At 40.2% G+C, this 26,488-nt stretch overlaps 2 protein-coding genes across 2 annotated transcripts in view; one reads left to right on the top strand and one right to left on the bottom strand.

Annotated features, from left to right (window-relative positions):
• The window catches only part of elavl4 (ELAV like neuron-specific RNA binding protein 4), a 76,001-nt gene extending 64,064 nt beyond the window's left edge, over nt 1–11,937 (bottom strand). The window contains 2 exon segments of the mRNA XM_073476706.1: nt 11,013–11,153; nt 11,890–11,937. Coding sequence (XP_073332807.1) covers nt 11,013–11,153; nt 11,890–11,937 — 189 coding nt within the window.
• A 5,753-nt stretch (nt 11,938–17,690) lies between these two features.
• The window catches only part of agbl4 (AGBL carboxypeptidase 4), a 284,101-nt gene continuing 275,303 nt past the window's right edge, over nt 17,691–26,488 (top strand). Inside the window, exons 1-2 of the mRNA XM_073476442.1 lie at nt 17,691–17,724; nt 19,510–19,632. Of these exons, the coding sequence (XP_073332543.1) occupies nt 17,691–17,724; nt 19,510–19,632 (157 nt within the window). The remainder of the gene's footprint in view (nt 17,725–19,509; nt 19,633–26,488) is intronic.

The raw sequence follows: 26,488 nt of genomic DNA, 5'->3' as shown, positions 1-26,488 counted from the left end.
GTTAACTTTTAACTGTTGTTACGTAGAGGCAGTAAAATAAAATGCGGGGTGGAAATAGAGAGTGATCATAAAGGACAGTGTTTTGAGGTTGTTTTCTCACTCTGTATTATGATCCAAATAACCTTTTCTCTAAATGAGAATATGATTTGAAAGTGAAAACAGTCTCTTGCAGTTTATATGCTCGGCATGTCATTTCACTAAATTGCTCTACAGGACCATGGTTTATATAAAGCAATGAAAGTGACTGCTACCACTCAGTAAATTAGCTATAAACACAATCTGCTCTTTGCAGTGTGTTGTGTTATGGAGCGTGTGTGTCTGTGCGTGTGGTTATGATTTACAGACAAATTCCAAAGACGGAACCATGTTGCTGCCATGTCCTAGTTAAGGGTACACACTGTGCATTATAATATTGTGTACGGACAGATGGAGGGAGTGGTTGAGATATTCTATCAAGGGCATCCATGCTGAGATACTTTACAGTCTGGATTTTACAGATATTGCAACGCAGCTTATTATCTTGTGGATTTTGCCCTTCCCCACTTAGAGTTTATGTCTGTCTGTGAAGAAAATGCAATACAGCGCTGAGTAAATGTAAAAATGTCAAAGAAGTAATTACGGTAATGACTTTAAAAAAAAGAGTAATCTTTCTTAATGACTTAAAAAGTTTGTCAGACTTGTGCATAGTGTTGATTGGATGCATTATTTGGCCTTTTAGATGATGACTGATGCTAAATAGTTTTTGAGGAGCTAAATGATATTTCTTCCCTTTGGTAAAGTTTTGAAAGTTAAAAAGCTTTTGTGGCTTTAACCCAGGAGGGCCAGCCATACTGCCAGCAGTGTGGAACCCCATCTCACTGATTGGCTCTGGCTCAAATCCATAAACACACACACACTTGTGCGCAGGCAATACGGACAAAAACACGTCACATTTTGGTTTGTGAAGTGCGTCGCATCCAGACACTGTGACTGCCACGGACCCCTGAAGTGCATGTGCTTCAGCCTGCTAATTCAAAAAGCAGAGAGCTGGCTAATTGTCATGAACTGGCGCTGCCCTCAATGCAGCCCTGCTTCTCCACCCTAAACCCCTCCTAGTCACTGACCTTAATGGATTAACTGCAGCTTGGTGTTTTCCCTCTTACTCTCTCCTACTCACTCTCTTACACAAGCTCACGATGCTAGATCTCCGCCACGCCCTGAAGGATGAAAAACGTCTGGTTTTGCTTGATTCTCCCGGTTGGAGTGACTGAATATACCAGTGACACAGTGCTGCTGTACATACACAACAAACTCTGGCAGCAGCCAACATGTAGTATTCTGATAACAAGTGTGAAAGAGCAGGCAAAGAATAGCGTGCGCGGTATAGCAGGTTTGAATATGCAGCATGCAGACGGTGATAATTGTGGGCACTCTCGGTTTGAGTCTTGTGAACTGTCAGACGCAGTGTTTCAGCACCTGTCTTATGTTTCCCTCTGCATAATAAGACTTCTATTTAAAGGAGGAGAAGTGAAGATGCCAGCAGAGGTGTTACCTCGAAGTGCGGGAAGAAAATACCTTGATTATGAACAAGCGAAGGGAAAACTTGTGTTTTTCAGCAAAACTGATCTTTGTTATTGCTAGTCAGGTTCAAAACAAATTAATGCAACCAAGGACATAAGACAGAAAACACAACAACACTGTAGTTTACGATGAGAACAGCTTGTCAGGCCTGCTTGATTTCAATTCAAAATATCACAGCAGTCTACGCCGTAAAACAGTCTAATACATTTAATAGTCCAGAACACACTCCTCAGTATGCTGCAGCTTACTTAGGCTCTTTTTGATTTGCCCTTGAAGGATAGATTTAGTTGCTGTATTGAAGTTCTGGCAGTACTAGCATCTTGCTGTGCTACTCAGACTGATGATCGCCTCTTTCTTGGCAGGTGTCCACCCTCTGCCGGTAACAATCAACAAATGAGAATCGCAGCCTTCAACTTGCTTGTCTCCCTGCCCAGCGACAAACTCAGCAGCGCTCAGACACCAGACAGCTATTAACACAATGCGGCTGTATCCGGACAACGACAGGGCAGTTTGGATTCAGTTGACTTTTGTTGTTTGTTCTCAGTGTTAATACCAGGGGCTCTATTTTCATAAATCAATGGCGCAGGCGGCGTGGATACTGATTTTTTTTTGGTCATTTCATGGTCAGAGGCACACAGTGCACCTGCATTGCTGTGGTGCGTTCAATCAAATCACCTCTGTTCTTTGTCTTCAGAAAACGGGGAGCTCTGTGCCGCGGTGCTCCGACAATTTAGTAATTGAGGGGAGCAGTTGGGAGCAGTTCTGCCACAAAAGCTGCTCAAAAAAAGGAAGCTGATGTCCTTTAGCGGGAGGAGCAGAATCACCACAACAGCTCCTTATTTAAAGCAAATGATGTTAAATTATCTTGGGAGGACAGTCAAGTTCACAGCCAGTCAGTGAAATAATAAATGACTGCAGATGAGAAGAAAGTCTGCGTACACGGGGAAGAAAATCTTGATTCAGCAGGTCAAAGACTTGCCAACAGAGAGCCGTAAAATTCCTTTAGAGAGCAGAAATTATTGCCTACAAATGTAGCTGCAACTATTAATCGATTAATTGCTTAGCTGCCAACTATTCAAACGCCAACCAACTATTTTTATAATTGATTAGTCAGTTTGATTGTGAATATTTTCTGGTTTCTTTACTCCTCTATGACAGTAATCTGAATATCTTTGAGTTGTGGGACAAAACAAGACATTTAAGGACGTCTTCCAGGGCTTTGAGAAACACTGATCGACATTTTACAGAACAAACAACCTGTCCATTAATCGAGAAAAAAAAGAAACAATAAAAATAACCGTTAGTTCCAGCATATCTCTCACATTTTAGCTTCGAATCATATCCAAACCCTGAAAATATGTCCTTTTAGTCTGTAGTAAAATCTGCCTCTGCACTGTTGTCATTATTATAGTTAAAGATGCCAATTATCAAATCCTAAATTTAGTCAACAAAATCTAATAATTTGCTCATTATTTCAAAGCCGTGGACATTCATTCACATATTTTTGAGACATCCTGCTAACAAACTAACTAAAAGGGGTGAAATCATGTTGACATCAGAGTGATAATGCAACATTACCGAGTAATTACAGCTCAGCGCTTTGAGTTCAGTGTTCAGAGTTTGTATTAGAAAATCTCTCTTGGAAAAAACTAACAACTAAATCCAACTTGACCCTGCCAGTCTAAAAAACTGAAAGTGGATTCTCTAAATGGCACGTTACTTAAATACAAACTGTATTAAATAGACACATTTTAGTCAAATTTAACTAATCTAGTTAAAGCTTTCCTCCTACATCCTCTTCCCTCCATGTCACTGGGCATGATACACAGTCAGCTTAACCCCTGCCTATGTCACTCTCCCTGGTAGAGACTCCTCAGATCAGAAATGAATTCTTTATGCTGATCCCGGAACAAGGCTGTGCTGCATTTGTCACAGCCACTTTCTTCCACTTTAACTCAAAGCTGTTTGGTATGGCTGGAGCTTTGCACACTGCAGAGATGTGACAGGGGACTGTTGGAAAGCTCAGGCTGTATGCTCTGTCTATATCTGAGGAATAGGGAGTGAACTGCTGCGTTCACTGTGCAATGTATACACACATTCAAAATGATACTTAGATTACTGTCTTTTCGTTGATTCACGCAGTAAAATAAAAAAATGTGAGGTGTTAACTAGGACATATTTGCTTATTTCGCTCCTTTCTGTTGATCAAACATTGATGATTTTCTTTATTTTAATAGAAGAGATAATGATGGGTCTTTCAGGCTACAGCCTAACACAAATGAGAGGTTTGTGGAGGTGCCCAGAGAGGCTTAGCTATGCGTTGGCTGTTGAGTCTGGCATGTGTTCTGGCACTGCGAGTGTATTCTCAACAGGACTCTGGTGGATTAGTGTCCATTTGGACAACAGAGTGGTCCGCAGCTTGGGGTGACATTCAACTTCAGCAGGCCAGCAGCTCACACACTGATCATGAAGTTTAGCCTTGCTGTTTATTGTCACTGATGTATGGTAAATGTCATCTAATTGTTATGTTTGGAGAGTCTCGAAGATGATGGGCGTGATGAGCAGGACGGGAAAAGATGTTTTATTTTTCCGTCCTCGAGGATCAGTGTATGTGTGTGTGTGTGAAATGAAGCGGTGGCCATGCTGCAGTGTGGTGGGTCAGTGGATCACGGGGTATAGCGGTGGGCTTTGGGGCAGCGGGGACGGCAGCCCTTTTTTGCGTTTGATCCCGGTCGGGGTACATCCATGCTCACAGGGCGACTGCTGTGGTCCATCTGGTGGAGGTTTTAATCACACACCCCCCAGCACTCACTCACACACACACACACACACACACACACACGCAAACACTACACTCACACGAAGCACAAAGGGCTTCCCACTTGAGATTCTTTCGACTGCTACTCCCTTTCAGACCTTATTATTTCCATTATTTATTTCAGTCGTGTCTACAGTCATGTATCTCCCTGCAGAAATGTTTTCTTCCTTTGCAGAATCTCCGACTCAGACCTCAGGTGGAAAAAATGTGAGTTTCTGAAACACCACCTGCCATCTTTAATGACGTTTAAAGCCTCATCAAAAACCCCACACACTATCAGATCTCCATAAACGGCTGCTCCGCTATAGCTTTTGATGAGGAATAACCTTTTGGAAATGAAACGCATCCAGAGTGTTTCACAGGGCTGGCCTACGGTACAGTGGACCAAAAACATGCCCGAGCTGCACAAATCCAGCTCTCCAAATGTCACTTCATGCTTAACCGCCCTTTCTCATGCTTGAGGAAAAGGGAGTGGGCAATGCACAACAAGAAAAACTCCACCAGGCTTCAGTTTAAATGCCTACATGCTTAGAGACATGTTTCAATTATTTTGAAACATTAAGCTGATTGAGAAGAAGAAATCCTTTAGCAAACATCTCTAGAAATAATTTTCCACTTTGAAAATAACAACACAAACAAAGAGGTTAATGACATTATTCCTCCCACAGAAGTTGTATAAATTAGCTCACTTTACAGTCTCTAATGTACAGCTCAAGATAGACTCCATGCTGAACCTGCTGTTAGGATTCATTTATTATTAAAGGGAGTAAAGGGTTAGCAGATAATGATGATGCTGTTGTTGCATACCCCCATGTAGAGGAACCATTTACTGTTAGCCTCCCCTTGGACAAAAATAACTGTCGTATTTTCATCAATTTCCAATATCTTATCTTGATTTAGCTCGTCCTTCATCAACAGCCTCCTTACTTAAGATAATCAATTAAAAAAATCTATCACACATTTCAAAACGACTTTTTTCGACACAGACAGTATACACAGGCCTCCCGGGTAATAGCTACTGTAACTTGAATGGTCACTCCTCCCCGGCACTAATGCACAGGTCAGCTGTACATCATTTATTCATGGTGACAGCAGATACTTTGCTTCATCCCCGGCAATTAGCGAATCAATAAAAAGGCATCGGCTTTGAAACTATCAATTCTGAGAGGACCAAAAAAAAAGTGTTGTTCATCAACATGCCAGGATCCTCGCCGCAGACAATCACTCAAGTATCGGCAAGCGTTTGTCAGCTCAGCATCAACAGGCGCTGAGCTGTCAACGATAAAGCACATTTCCTCACATCGCTGCTCTTAAAATGACCAGAGTCCTCACCTACAAAATGGGTGACTGTTCTGTGTAATATCTCAAATTGGGGGTCTAATCTATAAATGTCATTTTTTGAAAGGAGACGGTTTACTGTTCTTTTCGTCAGAAGATGTGTGTGTGTCTTTTGTGAAGGAGATGACTGAGCTGAAGCTATCTGAGCAAGATTATCAGACAGGTCAGTAAAGGCCTCGCACTGGCTAATACCTCTTTTATCAGAGTTTATAAGGCTGACATATCTACAGTACAATTCAATATCACTGTCAGTTTTATAATTAATTCACTAAATCTGCATGATCCAACGCACACCTCAGGCTGCTGTTTAAAGCATGGAACGTTATGTCAACCTAATATGACATTAGATTTAGCCCAAAACTTTTCTGTTGCTCCATTGTAAATATATGTTCGCAACTAAAAAAAAAAGGATTACGAGGAACTCACCAAATCTGAAAACACAATAGTACTTTCTCTCCAGCCCTGTCTGTTTCATTATTCTCTCTTTATTTATCCTCTTAAGCTGAATGAAATAACGGCAACTGGATGTGAAAACATTGTCCGAGAGAGGCAACAAATTTGTCTCTGAAATTAAATGGCTTCCTCCATCAAGCAAAAAGAGCAGCCCTGGGATTTTTTTCTTTCTTTTTTTTTTTTTGAATTAAAGAATAAAAATGAACAGCAGGAAGTGAGATTATTTTGTTTATTCAACCTATTGAACTGCACAAATGTAGCCACTGACTTGAGGTAAATCCCCAGAAGAATTCACAGGCCCACCACTGATATATAATCCACTGCTACATAAACTGTGATAATTGTGTGTGCATGCATGCTTTTGCATTATGGCTGACGCTAACACGATTGTGTTTTTCTACTTTTTCCATTTTTATTACCTCAAGGTCCTTGTTTGTATTTTTTAGCACATAATTATAGTTCTCTTTCCATGTGAATTAAAAGAAACCTGCATTTGTTTTTTTTCTTACCAGATTATAATTGAAAACATCCAGCTGTTTTATTGCTGCATTTATCAGAAAACGTAAATAGCTTAGATTCAGTTATGTTAATCCGTGTATTAAAAGAGCTGTCGATCAGTGTGGGAATAATAGCAGGTTCAAATCTTCTGCTGTGGTTCTTGGTGGCGGGGGCGACCCTTTTGTTTACGTTTGGATTATGGGTTGTGCTCTTCGCCCACCTCTGTAATAATTACGCAGTGTTTGTGTTTGTTAAAGTGACACGATCATTTTGTTACTAGACACATTCAACAGTGCACTGAAGGCTCAGAAACCCTGGGTCCCTGCCACTGCTGTTCTCTTGGTAAAATTACAGGTCATTACTTCCAGGCCAAAGTATCTGAACGCAGAAAGGTGACCTTTGCTTGGGCGTGGGCGCTCGTGTTGCTGCAGGGGCTTTTTCTGTTGTTAGACTATTGTTTATGGATCACATCCACATCTCCAGCCTTTTTTCTATGTCTATGAAATGTAGGTAATGATCAAGAACATGGCAATTTAAGATGAAAAACACACTAAAAGGTACCCTGCGGACACGCTAAATTGCCGGGTTAGGTGTGAACAAAAAAACAAACAAAAAAAAAGTCTGATAGAGAGAAAGAGACAGAAAGGCAGTGAGAAGAAAGAGAGAGAGTTCACTTAGCCTTACAGTGTGTGAGTGTGTGTGTGTGTATGTATGTGCATGAGCCTGCAGACACCTGCTCCATTCTGCAGTGATGGCTCCCAGCGGGACACAGGCTCAGCTGCTGATCTCTAGGCCCTCCCTGCAGCACTGGTAGCCAGCACACACACACACACACACATACACACATACACACACACACACACACATACACTAGCTCTTCCAACGAATCTGAACCCTTCAGAACACCCTCGCAGTGTCTCTCAGCTTCTCTGTGTTCCCCGTAACTGACACACCACATGTGCTCATATCAAGAGCAAACATGACATGATGTACACACACACACACACACACACACACACACACACACACACACACACACACACACACACACACACACACACACACACACACACACACACAATGTTGCATGTAAATTCTATGACACGATGCGGCCGTAACTCGCTCCTCTCTGATATTATGCTATAGGGAGGACATGGCTGACTAGCACGTCTTTTTTCTACTACCCTATAGCTAAAAAGCTTTACTGAACACAACGCTACATCAAACCTCCATGTTATGTGCTGCTGTAATCGCAGTTAAAAGGAAAAGGATAAAATAATATAAAGGATATATTTTGGCTGTTTCTTGTTTGCACATTTTTATCTTTTTATCACTTAATGCTGCATGTTAGTAAAATATAAAATTCATTTTTGTCAGTCCTGCATTAATCAACCACATTGTACCTGAGGCATGATTGTATTTGTTGACGCACACATCTCCATCTCTCTGTTTCTCTCACTATGAGCGTCTTTTTCCCTCTGTGGCGTCGTTCGGCAGGGTTGTCGAGCATAAATGAACTAATTTCCAGGATATAGAGAACACTGCAATCAAGGAAAGGGGAAGTGCAGCAAGCGGCAGATGGAAGGAGCTAATCATTGTTATGAAATAGAGATGACCTCTAACTATCTCCTGGCTGCTGATGGCTACACACATGTTTCCCAGCCTCTGTGCCACGTAAACCCCCCTCGCTCCTTCATCCTCCTCTGCCTGTTTGTTGTTGTGGCGATGATGAACCTCTTCAGGCGGGGTCTGAAATGCAACCCTCGTTTTTTTTTTTTTTAATGTTGAAACAGAAAAGATTGGAGTTGTCAAACAAAGCCTAGTGTCACATAGAGAACGGCAGCTGCCTGCAGTGGGTAATCAGTGGAGCTTTCTACAAATTAACAGCATTCAGCTCTGAAGCACGGCGCACTGCAGGTTTTTAGATGTGGGCTTTTGAAAATTAGATCTCAGTGACTGAAATACGGAATCATTTGCAATTCAGTTTTTGCTCACATGTTTGTTTGTTTTTTGTTTTTTTTCAGAATTGATTTGCTTTGTTAAAAGTAACATGACTTAGATCGCCTGGTCATCCGAATGCTGTAAAGTAATACTGTGAATGCTCATTTTAAACAGAGGAATATCAGTCTAAATTTCGTTAATCACATGCTGAATCTCTCCTTCCTGTGTCTGGGTTCTGATGGGCTCAGAATTAAATTCTTTGAATGCTCTTTTAAACACACTGCCTCACAGCTTTGAAGATTCATGACAGCCCGCACACAAACAGACACACAGAGGCAAGGCATGTAGCACAAACACACACACACACTTATGCCCTTAACAAACCGAACACACACTGTTGCCAGAGGAAGTGATGGTAAACTTTGCTGCAGGTGTATACTGTGAAAACCATTTAGCTATTTATTCTTAATATTTCTAAAACAATGGTGCATTAAATGAAAGTACACTGTAGTGTCTTATTTTGAAAGGTAATGGTTTAAAACAGAGCGATTAATAGATAAACCGTTTTTCTAAAACAATACATTTTCTTCATTATCTTCATCCTGAGCCGGTATAGAATTATATTTCCGTCTGATATCAGCGTACATGAAAAATGCGATGCTGCTTTTTAAGCTTTACACACCAAAGCCACCAGAATCTTCCAGCACATTTATCTAATGTATGCAAATGATCTTGCTGTGCTTAATGAAGGCACCATTAATCACTATAACGATGGTCTTTTTCAACCAGGGTAATCATGCACACGCACACATATACACACATTTTCAAACGCATACACACGCTCACTCGCCCACACACACACACACACAAAGAAATATGCCTCATCACCAGCAACACATTAATGACAAATGCGCAAAAATCACAAAATTCAACCACTACCAAACCATTTGACCAGAAATGTAACTATGTATGACAAGGACCTCATAGTCACTCAGTTATTACTATCAATGTTTTTGAATTTATTTGGTTCCCGTCCTTTTTTGGTCATCTTGCTGGTTAAGTAATTACCCCAAATTCTGTTATTCCATCGAATATGGTGCTGAAAAGATGCATCAAAATATGTTAACACTTCAATCATATTTCTATAATAAATTCAGCTAATTAGTTCCACTAGTTTCAACAAATAATTTATGGTCCAGCAGCTTTATGCAAACAGCAGATAACACTTGTAAGTCTAAACGGGCAGTGGAAAACACAGCAATTTTTATGTGCCGCTGTATAATAACAACAAAACACTGGACAGGCGTCTTTGAACTCGTGTAAGAATTCAAAGCAAAAAAAAAACTGAAAAACATTTTTGAAGCCCAACTCCTAACGGACGTATTTCACCGCTTATCCTCGCCCGTGCATTTGCATACAGTTGACGGAAACCCCTGGGTACAGTCAGCAGCATGACAGTGGGTTATGAAGGCTTCCGGGAGGCTCTGGGGTGTGGATCTGAGCCAGTTTGAAGGGGAGCCGAACCAATGAAGAGCCCACAGCGGATTAGACACCCACAGCTTCATGTCGCTTTAATGCGGCGAGTCAGGGATTTTCTTACAACGCTTTTGCCTAAACGCTCAGGGTTTTCTCATGCCCCTTTTTCTCTCTCATTCACTTCCCCTTGAAGTAATCTTTTCTATGTAAATGGCAGAGTAATGTTGTCTCCGGTGCAAAACAACCCATCTATCTACAGCATGCCTGCTTCCTCTGTTAATGTGACTTGTCAGATGTTTATTGGAATTGAATTGGATTGATAGTTACGATCAAATGTCATTGGATATCTGTCATCTTAAATAACTGCACAGTACATCTCCTTAGGCTGTTGAGAAAATAATCCTTCTTTTGCAGGGATTCTATATGAAGTTCAAAATGGCAGAACAATAGGTGTGCTGCTGCTAATTCCTATTTATTAATTCACTACGAAAGTTAATTCATCAAGGCGCAAATACAAATATTAAACGCTAATACTGCAGACGCTGACAGAATTCACAAAATGCAACAAACAAAATATATTACCCACACAAACACACGCTCACACATGCATGCACACACAAACACCTCAAATTCCCTTGATAACAGTCTGACTGGCAGAGGCTAAAGACAGAGTAGGCGTCCGTAATTGAACAAACATAACAATGTAAATATTTACTAATACTATCCATTGGGGATACAGGCAGAATCCCACAATTGATTTGCTCTCTTTCTGCCCTTTTGCTCTTTTCCTCACACACACACACTCTCACACACAGATTCACAAGTACTACCAATCTCTTCTTTTTTCCCCCCTGTTTCTTTTCTTGCCATTATGCCTGCCTGTGTTCATTAAAGAGATGGAGATATATTGGTCTGTCTATCCTCTTACCAGGGGTGACCTGTAGCCCATCTGGGCTGGCGATGACGGGAGATCCCTGGGAAATAGCGGCGAGCGCGTCTCGGGGACGGAGCCCACGCCACTGGCTGCTAGTCCCGAGAGCTGCCCGTACCTCGCCATCATCTTGAGATGCTGCTCACAGAACACACACACTCACGCACAGGCACAGGGGGAGAGGGGAGGAGAGAGAGAGAGAGAGAGAGAGAGAGAGAGAGAGAGCGAGAGAGAGGAAAAAAGAGAGAGAGAGAGAGGGAAGCGGGTGTGAGAGAAGGGAAGGAGAACAGATAACAGCAGGTAGGAAGGACGGTGAGAATGGTAAAGGACAGAAGAGGGAGTGGGGGTGAGGAGGGGGGTGGGAGGGAGGGGGGAACACATGAAGAAAGAGGAGGTAGAGGGGGATTACAGAACACTTTGCTCTCACACAAATGCATGTGTGAACACACACACACATACAGGCATACACACACTCACACTTACAGATGTACTGTACGTGCACATGAAGGCACACATACAATTTTAGCCCCAGGTGGGCAATTTCACAAGCAAGCCTGTGTTGGATGGGTTTGATAGCTACCTTGGTGTTACAATAGGGGGATATAAAGTCTAGGCACTAGCTCTCCATTTAATATTACAAACCAGGGTGAATGTGAGAAGCGTAGCAGTCCCTTTTTCTCCATACAGACTATCATACCCAGGAAATATAATAGCTGCTGTTATTAATCAACCCCTCTGTCTTCTGGCTATGAGCACACAGAAGTGCACAGACACGCACATGCACGGACATACAGGAACACACATGACAGAATGGTTGGCAGCAGACAAACACAGGTGAGGTGTGGAGAAAAGAAGCAAATCCAAATCTCTTTACCTCATTGCTCAACAAAGCGGCGTTGAGTGTTCGGCTTATTTCGAACATGTTCAGATATCGGTGCTTTTTTGTCGCTCTGTCCGTTTTATTTTCAGATTCTCTTCAGTTCTTTGCTCCCCCTTTCTTTCTCGTGGTTATGGTTGGGAGTCAGTCCCCGGAAAAAACACAAAAAAAGAAAGAAAGAAAAAATTAAATCAATTGGAAAAAAGAGGGGGGATAAAAAAGAAAAAAATCCTCTTTAATTTTCAGATTTTTGGAGTTGTGATTTTTCGGCGCTCTGTTTTGTCTTGCTGATGCACCTCTGCTGGCTGTGGCTGTAGTGGTGGCGTTTGTGCCCAGGGTCTCCGCACACGTCTAAGGAGTCAATATGCTGTTTTTTTTTTTTTTTTAAATCTCCCCAGAGTCAGCACATTAAAACAGGCAGTCAGGCAGTCGGTGGGTCGGGCTGGCGGGCTGGCTGGCTCCCTTATCTGTCCCCCGCACACTGGCTCACACAATACGCTCCGATCCTCACACTGCTCGCTAGCAGATTAGCCTGTCCCACAACATAGCACTTAGTTTAAACTCCCCTCCCTTTTGCTCTCTCTCTCTCTCTCTGTATCACTCCCTCTGGCTCTCTCCTTTGCTCTCCCTCCCTCTCTCGCTCTATCTCTCTCACTCCATCTCTCTCTGCATCACTCTCTCTCTCTCTCTCTTTCTCTCTCTCTCTCTCTCTCTCTCCCCCCATTGCTCACGCATTGATGCAGCTACAGTTCGCTGTGCTACCACAAGGTGGGAAGACTGTTCTAGCAACAGCGACACCATCGCCGCCACATCCCTTCCTCTCCGTGCCACTCCTATCTTTTACATTTTCTTCCCTTCTCCTCTTTTCATGTGAAGCATGGTGAAGCACTTGTAGTAGCTCTCACTCTCTGTCCACATCAAACAGGGATAAATGGATCGGTTAGAGGTGCGAGGGCTAATATTGTTCGGTCCTGTTATCTAATTAAGGCTCCTACAAAAACAGGTTGTGGATTCAAGTGAGAAAAAGGACTATCACGGACTTTTTGGAAGGAAATAATTCAGCACTTCCTTGGAGGTGTTTTTGTGACAGGTACACATAACGTAATGGAATTAAATAAAAGCTGTACACTCTCAAGAGACCTCAAGGGAGTGGAAATGAATGGTACCTCTTAGTAATAGGCAGCGAGGGAAAGAGTGAGGGCTGGGCTGATGTGAGCATCAAGGTCAGGTGGTTGTCCTTTTCCTCAGCAGGGTGTGGCACAGAGATGACGAAGCAGCCAGTCACAGGCATGGCAGGAGATCCCAACTACGGAACAAATAAACAAGGGGGGAAAAAAAGATTAGGGAGACTTGTGCCAAGGATATGATTCACTACATTCTTGGTTTCAGTCGATAACACCTGAGAGATTTCAGAGTATGACTCACAGTGTACTGTAGCTGCCTCTAGAGTATGTCATAAAGGCAAATTGTTTGTGAAATGTTAGCCTTAGGGTTTGGAGAAAATAACGGAAAAGAAAATATTCTATAAAAATGATGCAGACAGAGTGATCGGTATCAGTGTCATCTACACTAATGCTAATCTTAGTGGAGTCTTATTTGGCGTGGCAAAGGATTTATTCTCAGTGCTTTGAATGTGCTTTTTGCTGTCTTGGATCAGAGTGGGGAGAGCGGCCAGTTAATAGCAGCCTATTGACACTGGACCATCTGTTTAGGTGGACGCTGTCCAGCGTAGCTGAGAGGGAGGGAGAAAGAGGGAAAGAGAGACAGAGGAAGTGACAGATAAAGAGAGAGACGAGGGTGACGATCAATGGATGATAAAGGGGTAACGGCAAGGTACGAAGCAGAGGAAGTGTTAGCAGACTGTTAATTTTAACGGTTTATGTAAAACAGCTAAACAAAAAATATGTAGAGACACTCACACTTGGATGAGGCTGGTAACATATTGGTTGCATGTTTTAAATTATCACATTTTCTCTTTACATTTTCATCATCAGCTGGATTTTATGAAAGTATCATCAATGCAATCTCTGTGTTATGGCACTGTTGTACTGTCTTGGCTTCAATTCCTTTTTTTTTTCCTTCAGAAGAGGGCTGCTAGCCACATCCCTGTTCTGTAAAGCCCGCGGTCTCTGGGGACGGCTGGTCCGGCAGAGCCCGCGGGGGGAGCTGTCAGTTGAATCATCCAGAGTGAGGGCTGATTCCTCAGTCAGCTGCCTCTCAAGCCTTCCTCTCTGACCAAGCCTCACTCCCCTGAGCCCCCTGATTGCTGTCACCATAGTGATTCTCTGTGTACTGCCGGCTGGTCTCTGCAACCCCCCCCCCCCCCCCTTCCCCTCCAAACCCCCACCCTGCCTCTCACAACCACCCGTCGCCAACTCGCTGCCACTTGTGTTTTGATTTTTGCATGACTTCCTCCTTCATTGATGATGGACTATATGTGTTGAAGTCCTTAGCTGGCCAGAGTAAAAAGGGTTTCCCTGTACCTGCTGAAGTACAGACACAAAAACACAGATTCACTCCCTCAGCGCCACACACAAAAACACACATTAAGCTTCAGGCTGGAAACATAAACATGTCTTTTTTCCGTTCTTTCAGTTATGGTACTGAGCTACAAGCACTGACTTGTTTGATCATTTTACAGTTTAGAAGATGAAGTATCGTTCAGAGAGAGTGCAAAACTTGGCTTAAAAATACCTTTGCTGCACAAAAGCTACTGTTTCCCCAAGGGGGGCTCTTCTATGTTCTGCATGGGATTGTGAAGGTGCGCTGTCCTCCAGTCACTCGCCACTCACGCTTAAAATAGCCACAAACTCTTAATGTTACTGTAGATTGTGTATGAAACAATGACAGGGATGTCTACATGTGAAGCACATTCATACATTCAGAAATCATGAGAGGTCAAAAATGTTTTGATAAGCATGTAAAAATACACTCTCCTGAGAGATAATTAAAATTTAAGAGACCACGGTGTGGACTTTTCTTCTCCTTCATGTTATTCTGTTTTCCAGTGATGGATGTGTTCATTAAATCATTGCTGCACTTTGCGAACATCATGACAAGAAACATACCGCATTCATGTAGAGTGGAACTTCGAGGGGGTTATTGTTGAAAGTGTTACTATTTTTTCTTCTTCAGACATGTTTTAAAAGAGGACACACCAATATATAGAATATGAAGCTTGAAAGGAAAAGGAAAGCCATAGAGAAAAAAGACGTCATGTGGCTCAGTGCTTTGCAGTAATGAGCTCCTATACATTTTATCATTAAGGCATAACAGACTCAAATCTGGCATTTCGCCTCATATTCCAATATAGGACACCACGTAATTTTTAACACAGTGCATGTAATATATTACATCTAATTATCTGTGTTAAGTAGATTTAATTATATGTGTATTTTTTCGAAAAATGTCACCTCCTTTAATTCATTGAGATTCAGGGGCCGAAATGAAATATGATATTCATTATTGGGTTTTCATTAGTGTATAATAATCTGAAACTAAGAATTCATGTGTTTTCATTGCCTTAGAATGGAGAGCCGATGTCACGTCCCTTCCAGTGGACCACCATGGGACTTTATTTTCTTACAAAGAAAAGTATGGTAGTGAATGGAGAAATACAAAGAAAAATTTGATCCCGCTTGAATTGTGCCATGAATTACACATATAATGTTTGTCCATTTAAAAAACTGTGAAAATACACAATTATAAAGACTACATAGCCAACAGTCGTGTTAGTGACGCCACCTCGTTGAATGGTCACCAAACCATATAACTTAAACACTGTAGAATTGGTCCTGCATATTAGAAGGTCGCAGAACTGATGAACTACTCTTTCATACAATTGCAGACATCAAATATGGCCAGTTTTATTGTGATTACTACCTTTGTTTGTACTTTCGTTTGTACCGAGATCGTGTCCATGTTGATGCTGGTAAAGTATGTTGAGCGAAACAATATAGTTCACTGAGCGGTTTTACAAAAAAATAGATGATATTTTACTATCTTTACGACAAACAGCGACTGTATTGACTTGAAAAATGATCCTTTTAATTCACAAACATCTTATGTGTGGTTCATGGCACAATTCAAGCAGGATCAAAATTACTTTGTCTCTACTCCATTGACTAATTTTTTCCGAAATAAGATCCCATGAGGTCCACCAAAAGGCGCGTGACTTCGGCTCTCTATGAGCATTTTATATGTACAGGGTGAGTGGATCCTCTTCCACCATGTTGCACAGCCATGTTTTTACAGTAGCACATAAAAAACAAAGGCTGGCTTCAGAGAGAGCCTTTTGCGTTTTTCGCATTTATAGCGGCCACTATAGGGAAGGGTGAGACGAGGGGTGTTCAGCTGATTGCAATCTGCATCCTTACCGCTAGATGTCACTAAATCTTACACACTGGAACCTATCACACCTTTAACCTATCAGTATCACAGTTTAAGAAATAGACTTTTGTCATGTTATGTATTTTTAGTTGTACCTGTAATAAACCATGTTTCATGAAAAATGTTACTCAATTCTGTCACAAGCCAACAACCGGGTGTGAGTTTCAGCCAGAAGATCAGGTTACAAACACTATCTCAAATTGTGTCAGAGACAAGCCAGGATCTTGCGGTAAATTCAGCTATTCCTGTGCAGTCTCTCTATTTGATAAGAGCTGAGAAACAAGGGAAACATGTAGCGTATCTAATTCATTCTTCTCATGCTCCATAATTCAATTTCAATCTCCCTCTTGAAAATGAATGATTGTACCACCATAGAGCTCTTTAATTGGCATAGTGTTAAAGGAATGACATAGCATGGAGGACAGCTATTCAATTTTCAATTTTAACGAAATATTACACAGCAGCTCTGTATTCTCTTCCTGTCATCTGAGAAATAATCAGCCCGACCTATCTACTCAGCGGCCTGTTGATGCTTGCCATCAAATACAGATCACACACAGAGAGAAAAATCATTGCCCTCTCCCTGGTCTTATTCATTTGGTCCTGTTACACACAGCTTATAACCTGAAAATTAGCAGCAGCCTGTGTGCCTCTTGCTCCAGGAGTTGTGCGGCTGCTCATTTGATGTACTTAATCAGGTGCAGCCTTTGTAATGGGAAAGGAATAGGGCCAGGCTTGATTGGCCTTGATGACATCTATGCTCCAATTGTCTAGAAAACCTCCAGCTTTAATCAATCTGCAGGATAATTCAGAATCCCTGGCTGCTGCCTGCAATGATTGGCTTTTTTCTCTGAAAATACCATTAAAAATGCAGGTATGGCTGCTATAAAACTGAGGCGTGTACAATAAACTGATTACAGTTTACAGGCAGCGTAATGGGAGTCATTTCTAGTTTAGTGTTGCCTACAGAATGTCAATGTCAAAAGTGTGCTAGTTTTTTAAACTGGTATACAAGTCTCCCCCTCATTATACTTGATTATAACAAAAAATTCAGTTCATTTTTGGAAATGTCTGTGAAATCCGGCTTTCAGGCTCATACAAAATCAGAGCAGTATTTTTAAGTATATTTTAGGAGCCACACTAACAGATTGAGGACTTGTGTGCACTCACATCCAAGTGCAGAACTCATCAATATCGAATCAATATCAACACCTGCTGTTATTCTGGTATTTTAGTGCATATACGTGGCTCATTACCTATATCCCACTGCACATGTGAACTGCTGCCTTGTGCGTGTGCAGCGCTGTACTGATGGAGATGATGACAGCGCCTCTCCCGCTTCCTCCTTCTCCGTTGCCGTGGCAACCCACAGAGAGCGTCGGCTCCTCTGTAACAGAATGGAGAGGAAGATGGAGGAGAGCACTGTTAGAGACGTCGAGACTGGTGTGTAAATACGAGCCTTACCTGGCTCCCCCTTCGTTGCTATACAAGCGAACGAAGCGAACAATGCTCTGTTACCTGCCGAACAATAGCTGCATGTTTCGGGCTTGCTGCGTGTCTTTGTATTGACGCTAACGTCAGGAATGCTAACCTTGTAGCTAGCAGGTGCAGGGATGTAAACAAGACTCATGTCTGCAGCTTGTTATGTGCTAGCTTCGCTGCTACAGACGTTAGCTGACAATATAACTTACTGTGCGCGGGTAATGTTCTCCACGGAAGGGCTTGGGTAAATTGCTGGCATTGTTAACGTTAACCATGAGAAGTAGTGCAGGTGTTTTGGCTATGGGTATGTGCTAGCTAGCTGTGTTCCTCAGATTAGAGAGGGACAACTCCTCCAGTGAACAGCTGCTGCTGTGTAGCTAATTAGCTAGCTGTCGTTACCTGAAGTATTTGTTCTTTATCCGTCACTCACCTCAGTTAAAGCCGTAATAATCCGCGAACAAATGCCAACAGCACCGCTGCATTGATGAATACATAACACATATTTGCACCAGTAATTAATGGACTGATAAATACAACGACTAATACCAGGCAGCAACTGAGTCTGTGATATTTTCTGTGGTTTGATGTCCATCATGGTTGTAAAACAATTAACGTTCAGGCTGCTGATTGGTTTAGAGATACAAAACGTTTTTTTTTCTTTTTTCATTTAGTAATAACTATGATTTGATCGTTAATATGTATATACTCTACTACAGTTACAGTGATTAAGGAGCAGGCACTCTAAAAATGTAAAAACGATCAATAATGCAAATGCATACAAATGTAAACATAGTTAAAGGTGCACTGTGTAGTTTTGGGGAGGAAATTTTAATCCAATGAGAAAAGTCTTCACTCATTGATTTTCACGACTGAAGAAAATCTTTTTTAAAAAAGAAAGAAAGAAAAAAGACTGTCATCAGAGGACAACAGCATTTTATGCTTTTTTACTGTGAATACCCTTCTAAGAATCCACTTTTCTAGCTTCAAACATTGTTGGGGACCTTATTTCCCTCTGAGGACATCTTCTTGATTAAGTCATAAAATATATGTATTTCTGAGTTTGTATTATTACCTTATTAATATCACGAATGCGACTGAGTTGGAACTTCTTTTCCAAAACTATGTAGTGCACCTTTAAACAAATAAAACCTAACAATACAGAGCAATCAGAAAGACTGTCATCTCATTAAAGTAGGTGAAGAAGTTTTTAAATGAAGAGAAATAGTTTAAAACCATGTTGAAATGTGCTGATCTGTTCACACAAAGCATTGAATTAATGACTATAACAATAAAGAGTAACAAAAAGAAAAATATAACAAAATAAAAGGCACAGCTTTTACATGTAGTTATGCTAAAACAGTGAACAAAGCCCCACATTATGAGCAGCACTATGTAGATCTGTGCAAATATAATTTATGCTACAAACAAACAAAAAAAAGATTTTCTTTCAACCTTAATAAGCTTTATTATTTATTTGTGGTATCCCATTTTGTACTGCAGCTCCATTTAACTTTGCAACTATTTTAGTGCTGGCGTAAGGTCGTGCATGACAGCATATGTTCTGATTTTAAGATGAACAATCTAGGACGGTGTAATTCTGTCTGAGACTCATTTATGGAATATCTACAGGGCTAATGGCTTGCATCCTTTAAAATTAATTTAGAAGTATCTTATTCAAGAGATTTTTTACACCTTTGAATAAAATGAGACAAATTTTTATTCCATCATATTGCACCTGTTCTCCAGGCAGTGAAACTGGAGGAGAGGATGCCTTGGTGGGGAATGTGAATAAGCTGATGGTGAGCCCACCAGGTTACGCAGGAGCTCTGCGGAAAGGACATCTGGTGTTTGATGCCTGTTTTGAAAGTGGTGAGTATTAAACTTGAAAAGCAACATGTCTGTAAAATACGGGGAGAACAAGAGGGATCCATAATTATTTATGCATGTTTGAAAACCTGGAAAATAAACCTGATAATGCAATTATTGGCCAACATTTACTGAACAAACATTGAGTTATTTGATACAAAAAAGCATTTTAGTCTGTTTGTTATACAGCATGTATAATGACATGTGTGAAATACTGTAAATGAACCAATTGTTAATAGACCAAAAAACGTTTCCATACCCATGTCCCTTCCAGTACACACAAGGCTGTTACCCTCACTGTTCCTTCAGTCAGACACATAGCTATTTTCACACATTACCCTTAATTTTGATTGTTATACTGCTTTGAAGAATCTGTTTGTTTTATGTTTTATCTCAGAAACTGCACTAAATTAGAATCCTGACCTATCAGTAGCTGATACAGAAACTCTGACTCACTCTTTTGTTTCAGCAAAACCGGATTATTTTAATGTCACCTACTTCAGCCTGAATTTTCCAATCGAACAGCTCTACTTTGTTTAAAATACTGTGGCTTGAATTCTCATGACAGGTAGATCAAATACATTTGACCACAACACACCTATTCAAGCCACATTGCATTGGCTGCCTATTCAAACTAATGCTGACATCAAGGTCCTTTTTTAAAAAGTTTTAAATCTTTGCATCACCAGCTTATTTGTCCAGCCTTATCAGTCTGTATGTTCCAGTCCACAATCCCTGTTCATTAGATGTGGCATATTATATAATCTGAGAATAACCAAAGAATCACTTGGAATTAGCGTTTTCTCAGGCTACGTATCTTTGACATGCTTTACATGTCCAGCTATCAGGACTGTGAACTTAATTAACATTTTTGAATCAAGATTTAACTACTACTACTACTACTACTACTACTACTATTCATAATAATAGCTTTATCTAAAGCCTGCCTTATCTTTAATGGCAGAAAACACTAATTACAGGTGAACACTTGAATCAGGTTTTTACTGAATCTCTGCAAAGCCGATAAGACTGTCCAACTATTCCAAAATACGTCTACTAAAACAGTAGGCATCTTCAGGATACATCATGTGATTATCTGAAGTATTGGCTATATCGACCAACTGTGAATCTGTGGATCTTAGAGCTCTATCAAGACCATGACATATCTTGGCAACCATATTATCAGGGACAATTTATATTGAAGATTTATAGACAGATAAGTGCTTGGACCTTAAAATCTTTATTACTGTATGAATGACTACAAGGCAGAGCAGGGACTTGAGAGGAACATCGTTCTATCTATAATCTCCCTGTACAATGACCTAATCAAATCCTGATTATGCTATTTTGTGCTTGTTCACATGTATACTTAAAGCCTACACTGTATGTGTACGTTTGTACAGTATCTGCATATTATTATATATAGTGATGGTGTTCATTTAGTCATTATTATATGAATATATACAGATATACATATGGACTCGACTTTGCCATCTCTTCACTCGAGCACACCGCCAGCGTGGCTAAAAAGAGAAATAGGTGTACATGAAAGGGTGATCAACCTGTTACCTTGTCCATCTCTTTTGTGGGATCTAGGCATACAGTAAGATGAAGTTAATATGCTCCAGTGTCATTTGTTTATGGCCTTTGTTTGCAACTTTTTCTGACAGCCAAATGGCAGGAAAATTAAGTACTTTCTCACCAATGACAAGGTCAGTTGGTTAGACCCAGACGCAGGTGTGTACTCAAACACAGGAGAAGGCAGAGTAAATCAGTGGGTCTCTTTTTGTATGAATCTCTGTGTGGAGATTAGGTTCAGATGGCACTCAGATTTTGTATTTCGACAGACAAGCCCATTTCTTTGAGATGAGCTTTAACTTCACCCTGTTATTTTCTGATGCCTGGTGTCATTGTCAGATTTTCAAAGTAAATTTTTGCTATCATGTTGTCTCTGATCCACTCGATTTTCAAAAAGTTAGTGATCAGCTGATCCCATGCGAGCAAGTTTTCTTACAGTCGTCACATGTCTCAGGCCTATTATTAATTTAATTCACAAGAGGAAAAGTAATCTTGTATGGGCGTACATAAGGATAAATAAGGGAAACAGGGAACCTTATCCACAGTTTTGTACACCATAGATAAGAGCCATGTGAAGGTGAGTGCATGTACAGTATATCGTATTGGTACGTTAAGATCTAAATATATTATATTAGAAGCATTGTGCTGAGATATCAGTGTGGTGATTGCCCTTTTTATAAATTTGCCTTTTTTCCCAGATGACATGGCCAGAGGAGCTCAGACATTGATTAATGGGTGCTGAGCTCCCACACTGAGATCAGCTAACATACCAGTGTCTCTGGCTCCGGATGTATCTCCTGAATGATTTATGGAATTGATATTAATCTCTTTCCAGTAAATGCATTACTAAAGTTAGAATGGGGGACAAATTGATGTTTGCCGGCTAATGTCAAAATACTGCCCTTTCGCTGTTTCATTTAAGCATCACAGATTTTCGTCCGCCTTACTTTAAAGTGAGCCTCAATATTAGTTATTCATATTTCTTTCACAGTATCACAGTGTGTATACCTGCTTGACTTGTGATGAGTGTTTATTATCTTAACTATCTTAATAGTTTTCTAATTATTGCAAACCTGTTCACTGAAGTTATTCTTTCTTAAAGTGATAGTCCTCCACTCCCACTGTTGCTTTTAAAAATGGCGTTAAAAAGGTGGTGGTTTTCTTCTTCTATTAGTAGAGGAAAAAAAGATCTATTTAACAATTTGTAGCAATAACATGTGTTGATAATTTTTCAATTGGCCATATGTGAGCAGATTGTAACGTGACGTAACTTGAAATAAGACCTTCCCCGTCTCTCTCAGTTGCATATACAAGTCTGTGGACAATTTCTTTAATTTGTTTAATGCTGCTGGACTGTGGATTTCTTCGGGAAGGACTCAGGTGGGATTTTCCGCAACAATCCAAAAGTTTTGACTTTATCGTTCTCAAGTGCCTCGTCTCAGGGCCTCTCTCCCCTCGGCTAACAGAGAGCAACGGTAGCTAATGTTGGTTTAGAAATGGAGTCTGCTAACACAAACTACTAGCTTCAGGAACAACACCGAAGTTCGACAGAGCCCCTTTAAAAACCGCATACAATTCATTGGAAGCACTCCATCTGTACTCTTAGTCAAGGTCATCATGTTAAGTATTCTTAAATACACTACTTTTGTAAAGCATACTGAATGATTGTGTTATCCTTTAAGGATATCGGGTAACACTTCACAGCTCATGGATAAAGTGTAATTTAATTCATAATTATTAATGATTCATTAATATAGTATCTCCCAATCTGTTGTCTAGTGAAAAAAGTCATCATTATCTACTTATTAGTAATTAATTAATCTAAGTATTAATTAATTACCAATTACTTAATCACTAGTTATTCTTTTTATGCTCTCAAAGTTGTTTAGTGGTCCCTCATTACCTGATGATTACCTTACCATAACGTACCCTTTTTAAAAATCCTAACGTGGAAGTCTGTTCTATATGAACTCATCAATATCTATTGTATATCTACTCATCAAAGAGTCATTAAATATTAGATTGTTCACCACTCATTCCTTAGTAATTACTCACATGTACTGTTTGCGCACCATATTGTAAAGTGTTATCTGTAATTGTAATGAAAATATGTGCAGTATGTTTAATTGACATTTGATAACATAAAAAGTTGATTTTAATACTATATAAACAGGGTTCTGAACAAGCTCACTTGCTTTATGTATGTATATATATAATTAACAATTTCTGAACATTGGTGTTGTTGATAAACCCTTGAACTGGAAATGCATATTTCCAGGTCCATCTAACCACGACCATGCCATATTGTTCGTACAGCAGACTGGTGCTCTTATTTACACTTGATAAGACAGCATGCATACTGTACCTGAAGTATCAGTAAGGCTTCTTAAATGAGCTGCTGTTTCTCATACATTCAGTCTGGTATCTGTGATACCAATGACAGGAAGGAAATTGGAGACTGGCGTGTAACCTCCTGCCACATGTATTGAATGTTAGAGAGGCATGTTTATTTCTCAAAGCTATTGGAATGGTCTTTCATGACAGCCCGTGTCTCTTTTACTCCTCTCATACCAGAGTGAATGGCCGAAACACGGTATTCAAGCAGACGTTTTAATTTGAAATGTATGCAGTCCTATAACTCAGCGAGGTTTTGTGCGCCCTTTTTTCTTCTTTCGGTCTGCAGCAATCTGCATCCCATGTACGTTTTCATAAAGCACAGATTTTATTTCGTTGTGTTAGTATAGCACAGAATAAAATCTAATTGGTTTATTAAAATAGACATTGGTTATGTAAGCTGTTTGCCAAAGGTATAAAACCTCATTTACATTTAGATGAGGCTTAATTCACTTTGTTGTCAGCCCTATGCTGATCAAGTCAGTGATGGCCTACAGATTTACATACAGTAGGTGTCTCAGCCAACAGGTCCTCTGACACCGAGTTATTCGAAACCATTAAAAGCCTTTTCCTGTTTCTGCTTAAAAATGACATACAGTCTAATGATGACCCCGACTGTGTTTTGTACAGTATAACTTCAACATTATGACTATTTTCCTAAGACATCATTGCAAACCTTGCTGATGGCTTTAGTTGACTGTGTAAAGAGCAATATGCAAATGTTCATTAAACCCCATATGCAAATAGAGTTTTACTTGTTGAGATCATCTTTTTATGCTACTTAGGACAATGCAAACCCATGGTAGAGAATAGAAGATTTTGTTAATCTGTAAACATTAAGTCTTGGCCTATTGTTGTGTATTGTGTCAAGAGGCAAAGATTCATGAAAGCGATAAGAGAAGCCTAATTGTTTTTTTAGAGTGAAATCCAAATGACATTCTTATCTTGTCTTGTCACATTTATTTCGTCACACACTCCAACTGTTGACATTTCCAGCTAAGTCCCAAATTCTTTTGTGAGTGCATCCTCACAATGTCGCTGACTAAAGTGCCATCTGTCTCTACAAAGGATGACACTGACAGTGCAGGCATATTGTTTTACTGCACCTTTGGACCGTGCACCAGATGCAATTAAGCGCTCATTGATTAGTCAGACTGCTGTCTGCTGACAATGACTTACATGGTCAAAGAAATTCCCCAGGGGTGACAAGTGTTTAATGGGGTCCATTGATAAGCACAACTCATAGACTCATCTGGCTTTACAATCAATTCACTCGATACAATCCAACTTATATGGCAGACTGGAGGACAGATATGCACAAACCAATATTTCTGTCAGTTAGGGCCCAAACAGTCGAAGCCTTTTGAGACTTTGAGACTTAACTTATTTGTTTTTTCAGCTTCTAACCTGACTTGACTATCTTGTCACAGCTTGTTAAATTGAGAAAATCAGGCATTGATTAAGCATAGGAAAACTGATTGTACAGTATGACAGTAGGTCGCGGTGAACAATAAATGCACATAAATGCTCTTATCTAACCAATTCTTTTGAACTGCTGAGGGATAATGGCAATCTTCCCTCACACTTCATTAGATGTCTAAAGTAATTTGTTATATAATTTTTTAGCTTATTCACAAACTTCACATCGTATTTAGCTAAATTAAGTGTGAAGTTTTCTGTTTAGAGAATATTCAGTATTGTTCGTGTGGCCATGACCAATATTGCAATAGAATTTCTGACACACAGAGCTGCAGCATTAGTCGATCAATTGATTAGTTGATAAAAAGAAAATTAACTGCCAGCTATTTTGATAATCAATTATTTGTTTTGCCTTTAGTTTTGTTGTAATAATTGATGGTTCCAGCTTCCTAATTGTACAGACTATATTGTGTTGGGTAGCCTGAGAGCCAGGTCCCCTGTAACACCCACAGCTGATGTTAGCAGGCCTGAATCCAGCACTGTGCTTGAGTTGAACCCTCTTGCATGAATGATGAGGCATCAAAATCTTCACCGACCTCATGATGCAATTAGTTAGCTATTTGGAAAAGTTGTTGTTGGAGATAACTGTTTTTGTCCTTGTCTTGGTTGATGTTATCTTAGCATTTTCACTAGCGTTGGCCAAAACTTACCTGCTGGCTGTTTAGTAGACTAAAGTAGCATGTGAGATTTTTTTGTATGTCCAAAACCTTGGTATGAAACCAATAGCACATGAATTACATAGTATTTACAGGGAAATATAACAGTATTGGGCTGCAGTGACAACAGCATCATAAAAAAAATAAATAAATAATACCGGTGTTTCTTCTTCTTCTCTGGATTAGACTGTCTAGACAATGCAACAGTGTATGGCTGCCCTCTACTGCGTGTTATTAATGCTCCTTTTGAAAGTTATTTTAATTTTGACATAGTTCAATGCTGAGATCCCATCATTTTCTTTATTTTAGTCCAGTCATCCAGATTGAGTAAAGTGACTAAAAGCAGTTTCTCCAGCTGCGTCCAAGTCTCTGAACAGCTGCCTCCTTTAAAGGAGGCTTAACTGTTTTATTTTTTTACCGATTAAATTACATTTTTGTTATTACAGAGAGAGCAAAGTACTGAACAAAGGTACCATTAGAATGCTAGGTTTCACCCTGTTGGGAAACACTCTGAGGACATCACTTTGGGCTCTGTCAAACTGTGATGAACATTTCTTTTTGACATTTCATCGACTTAATGATTAATCGATTAATCATGAAAATGATCAGTAGATTAATCAATAATGAAAATAATCATTAGTTGCAGCCCTACACACTGTAAAATATAGCCTTAGAGGAGTGAACGGCCGCCACTGGGCAGATGATCATCAGAGATAAGTTAAAAGTAGGACAATGCCTGTGTGTACCCTTTA

This window comes from Pagrus major, chromosome 11, assembly GCF_040436345.1.
Source record: "Pagrus major chromosome 11, Pma_NU_1.0".
NCBI classification, from domain to species: Eukaryota; Metazoa; Chordata; class Actinopteri; order Spariformes; family Sparidae; genus Pagrus; species Pagrus major.
The sequence above is the reverse complement of the archived record's forward strand: the minus strand, read 5'-3'. Positions and strand labels throughout refer to the sequence as shown.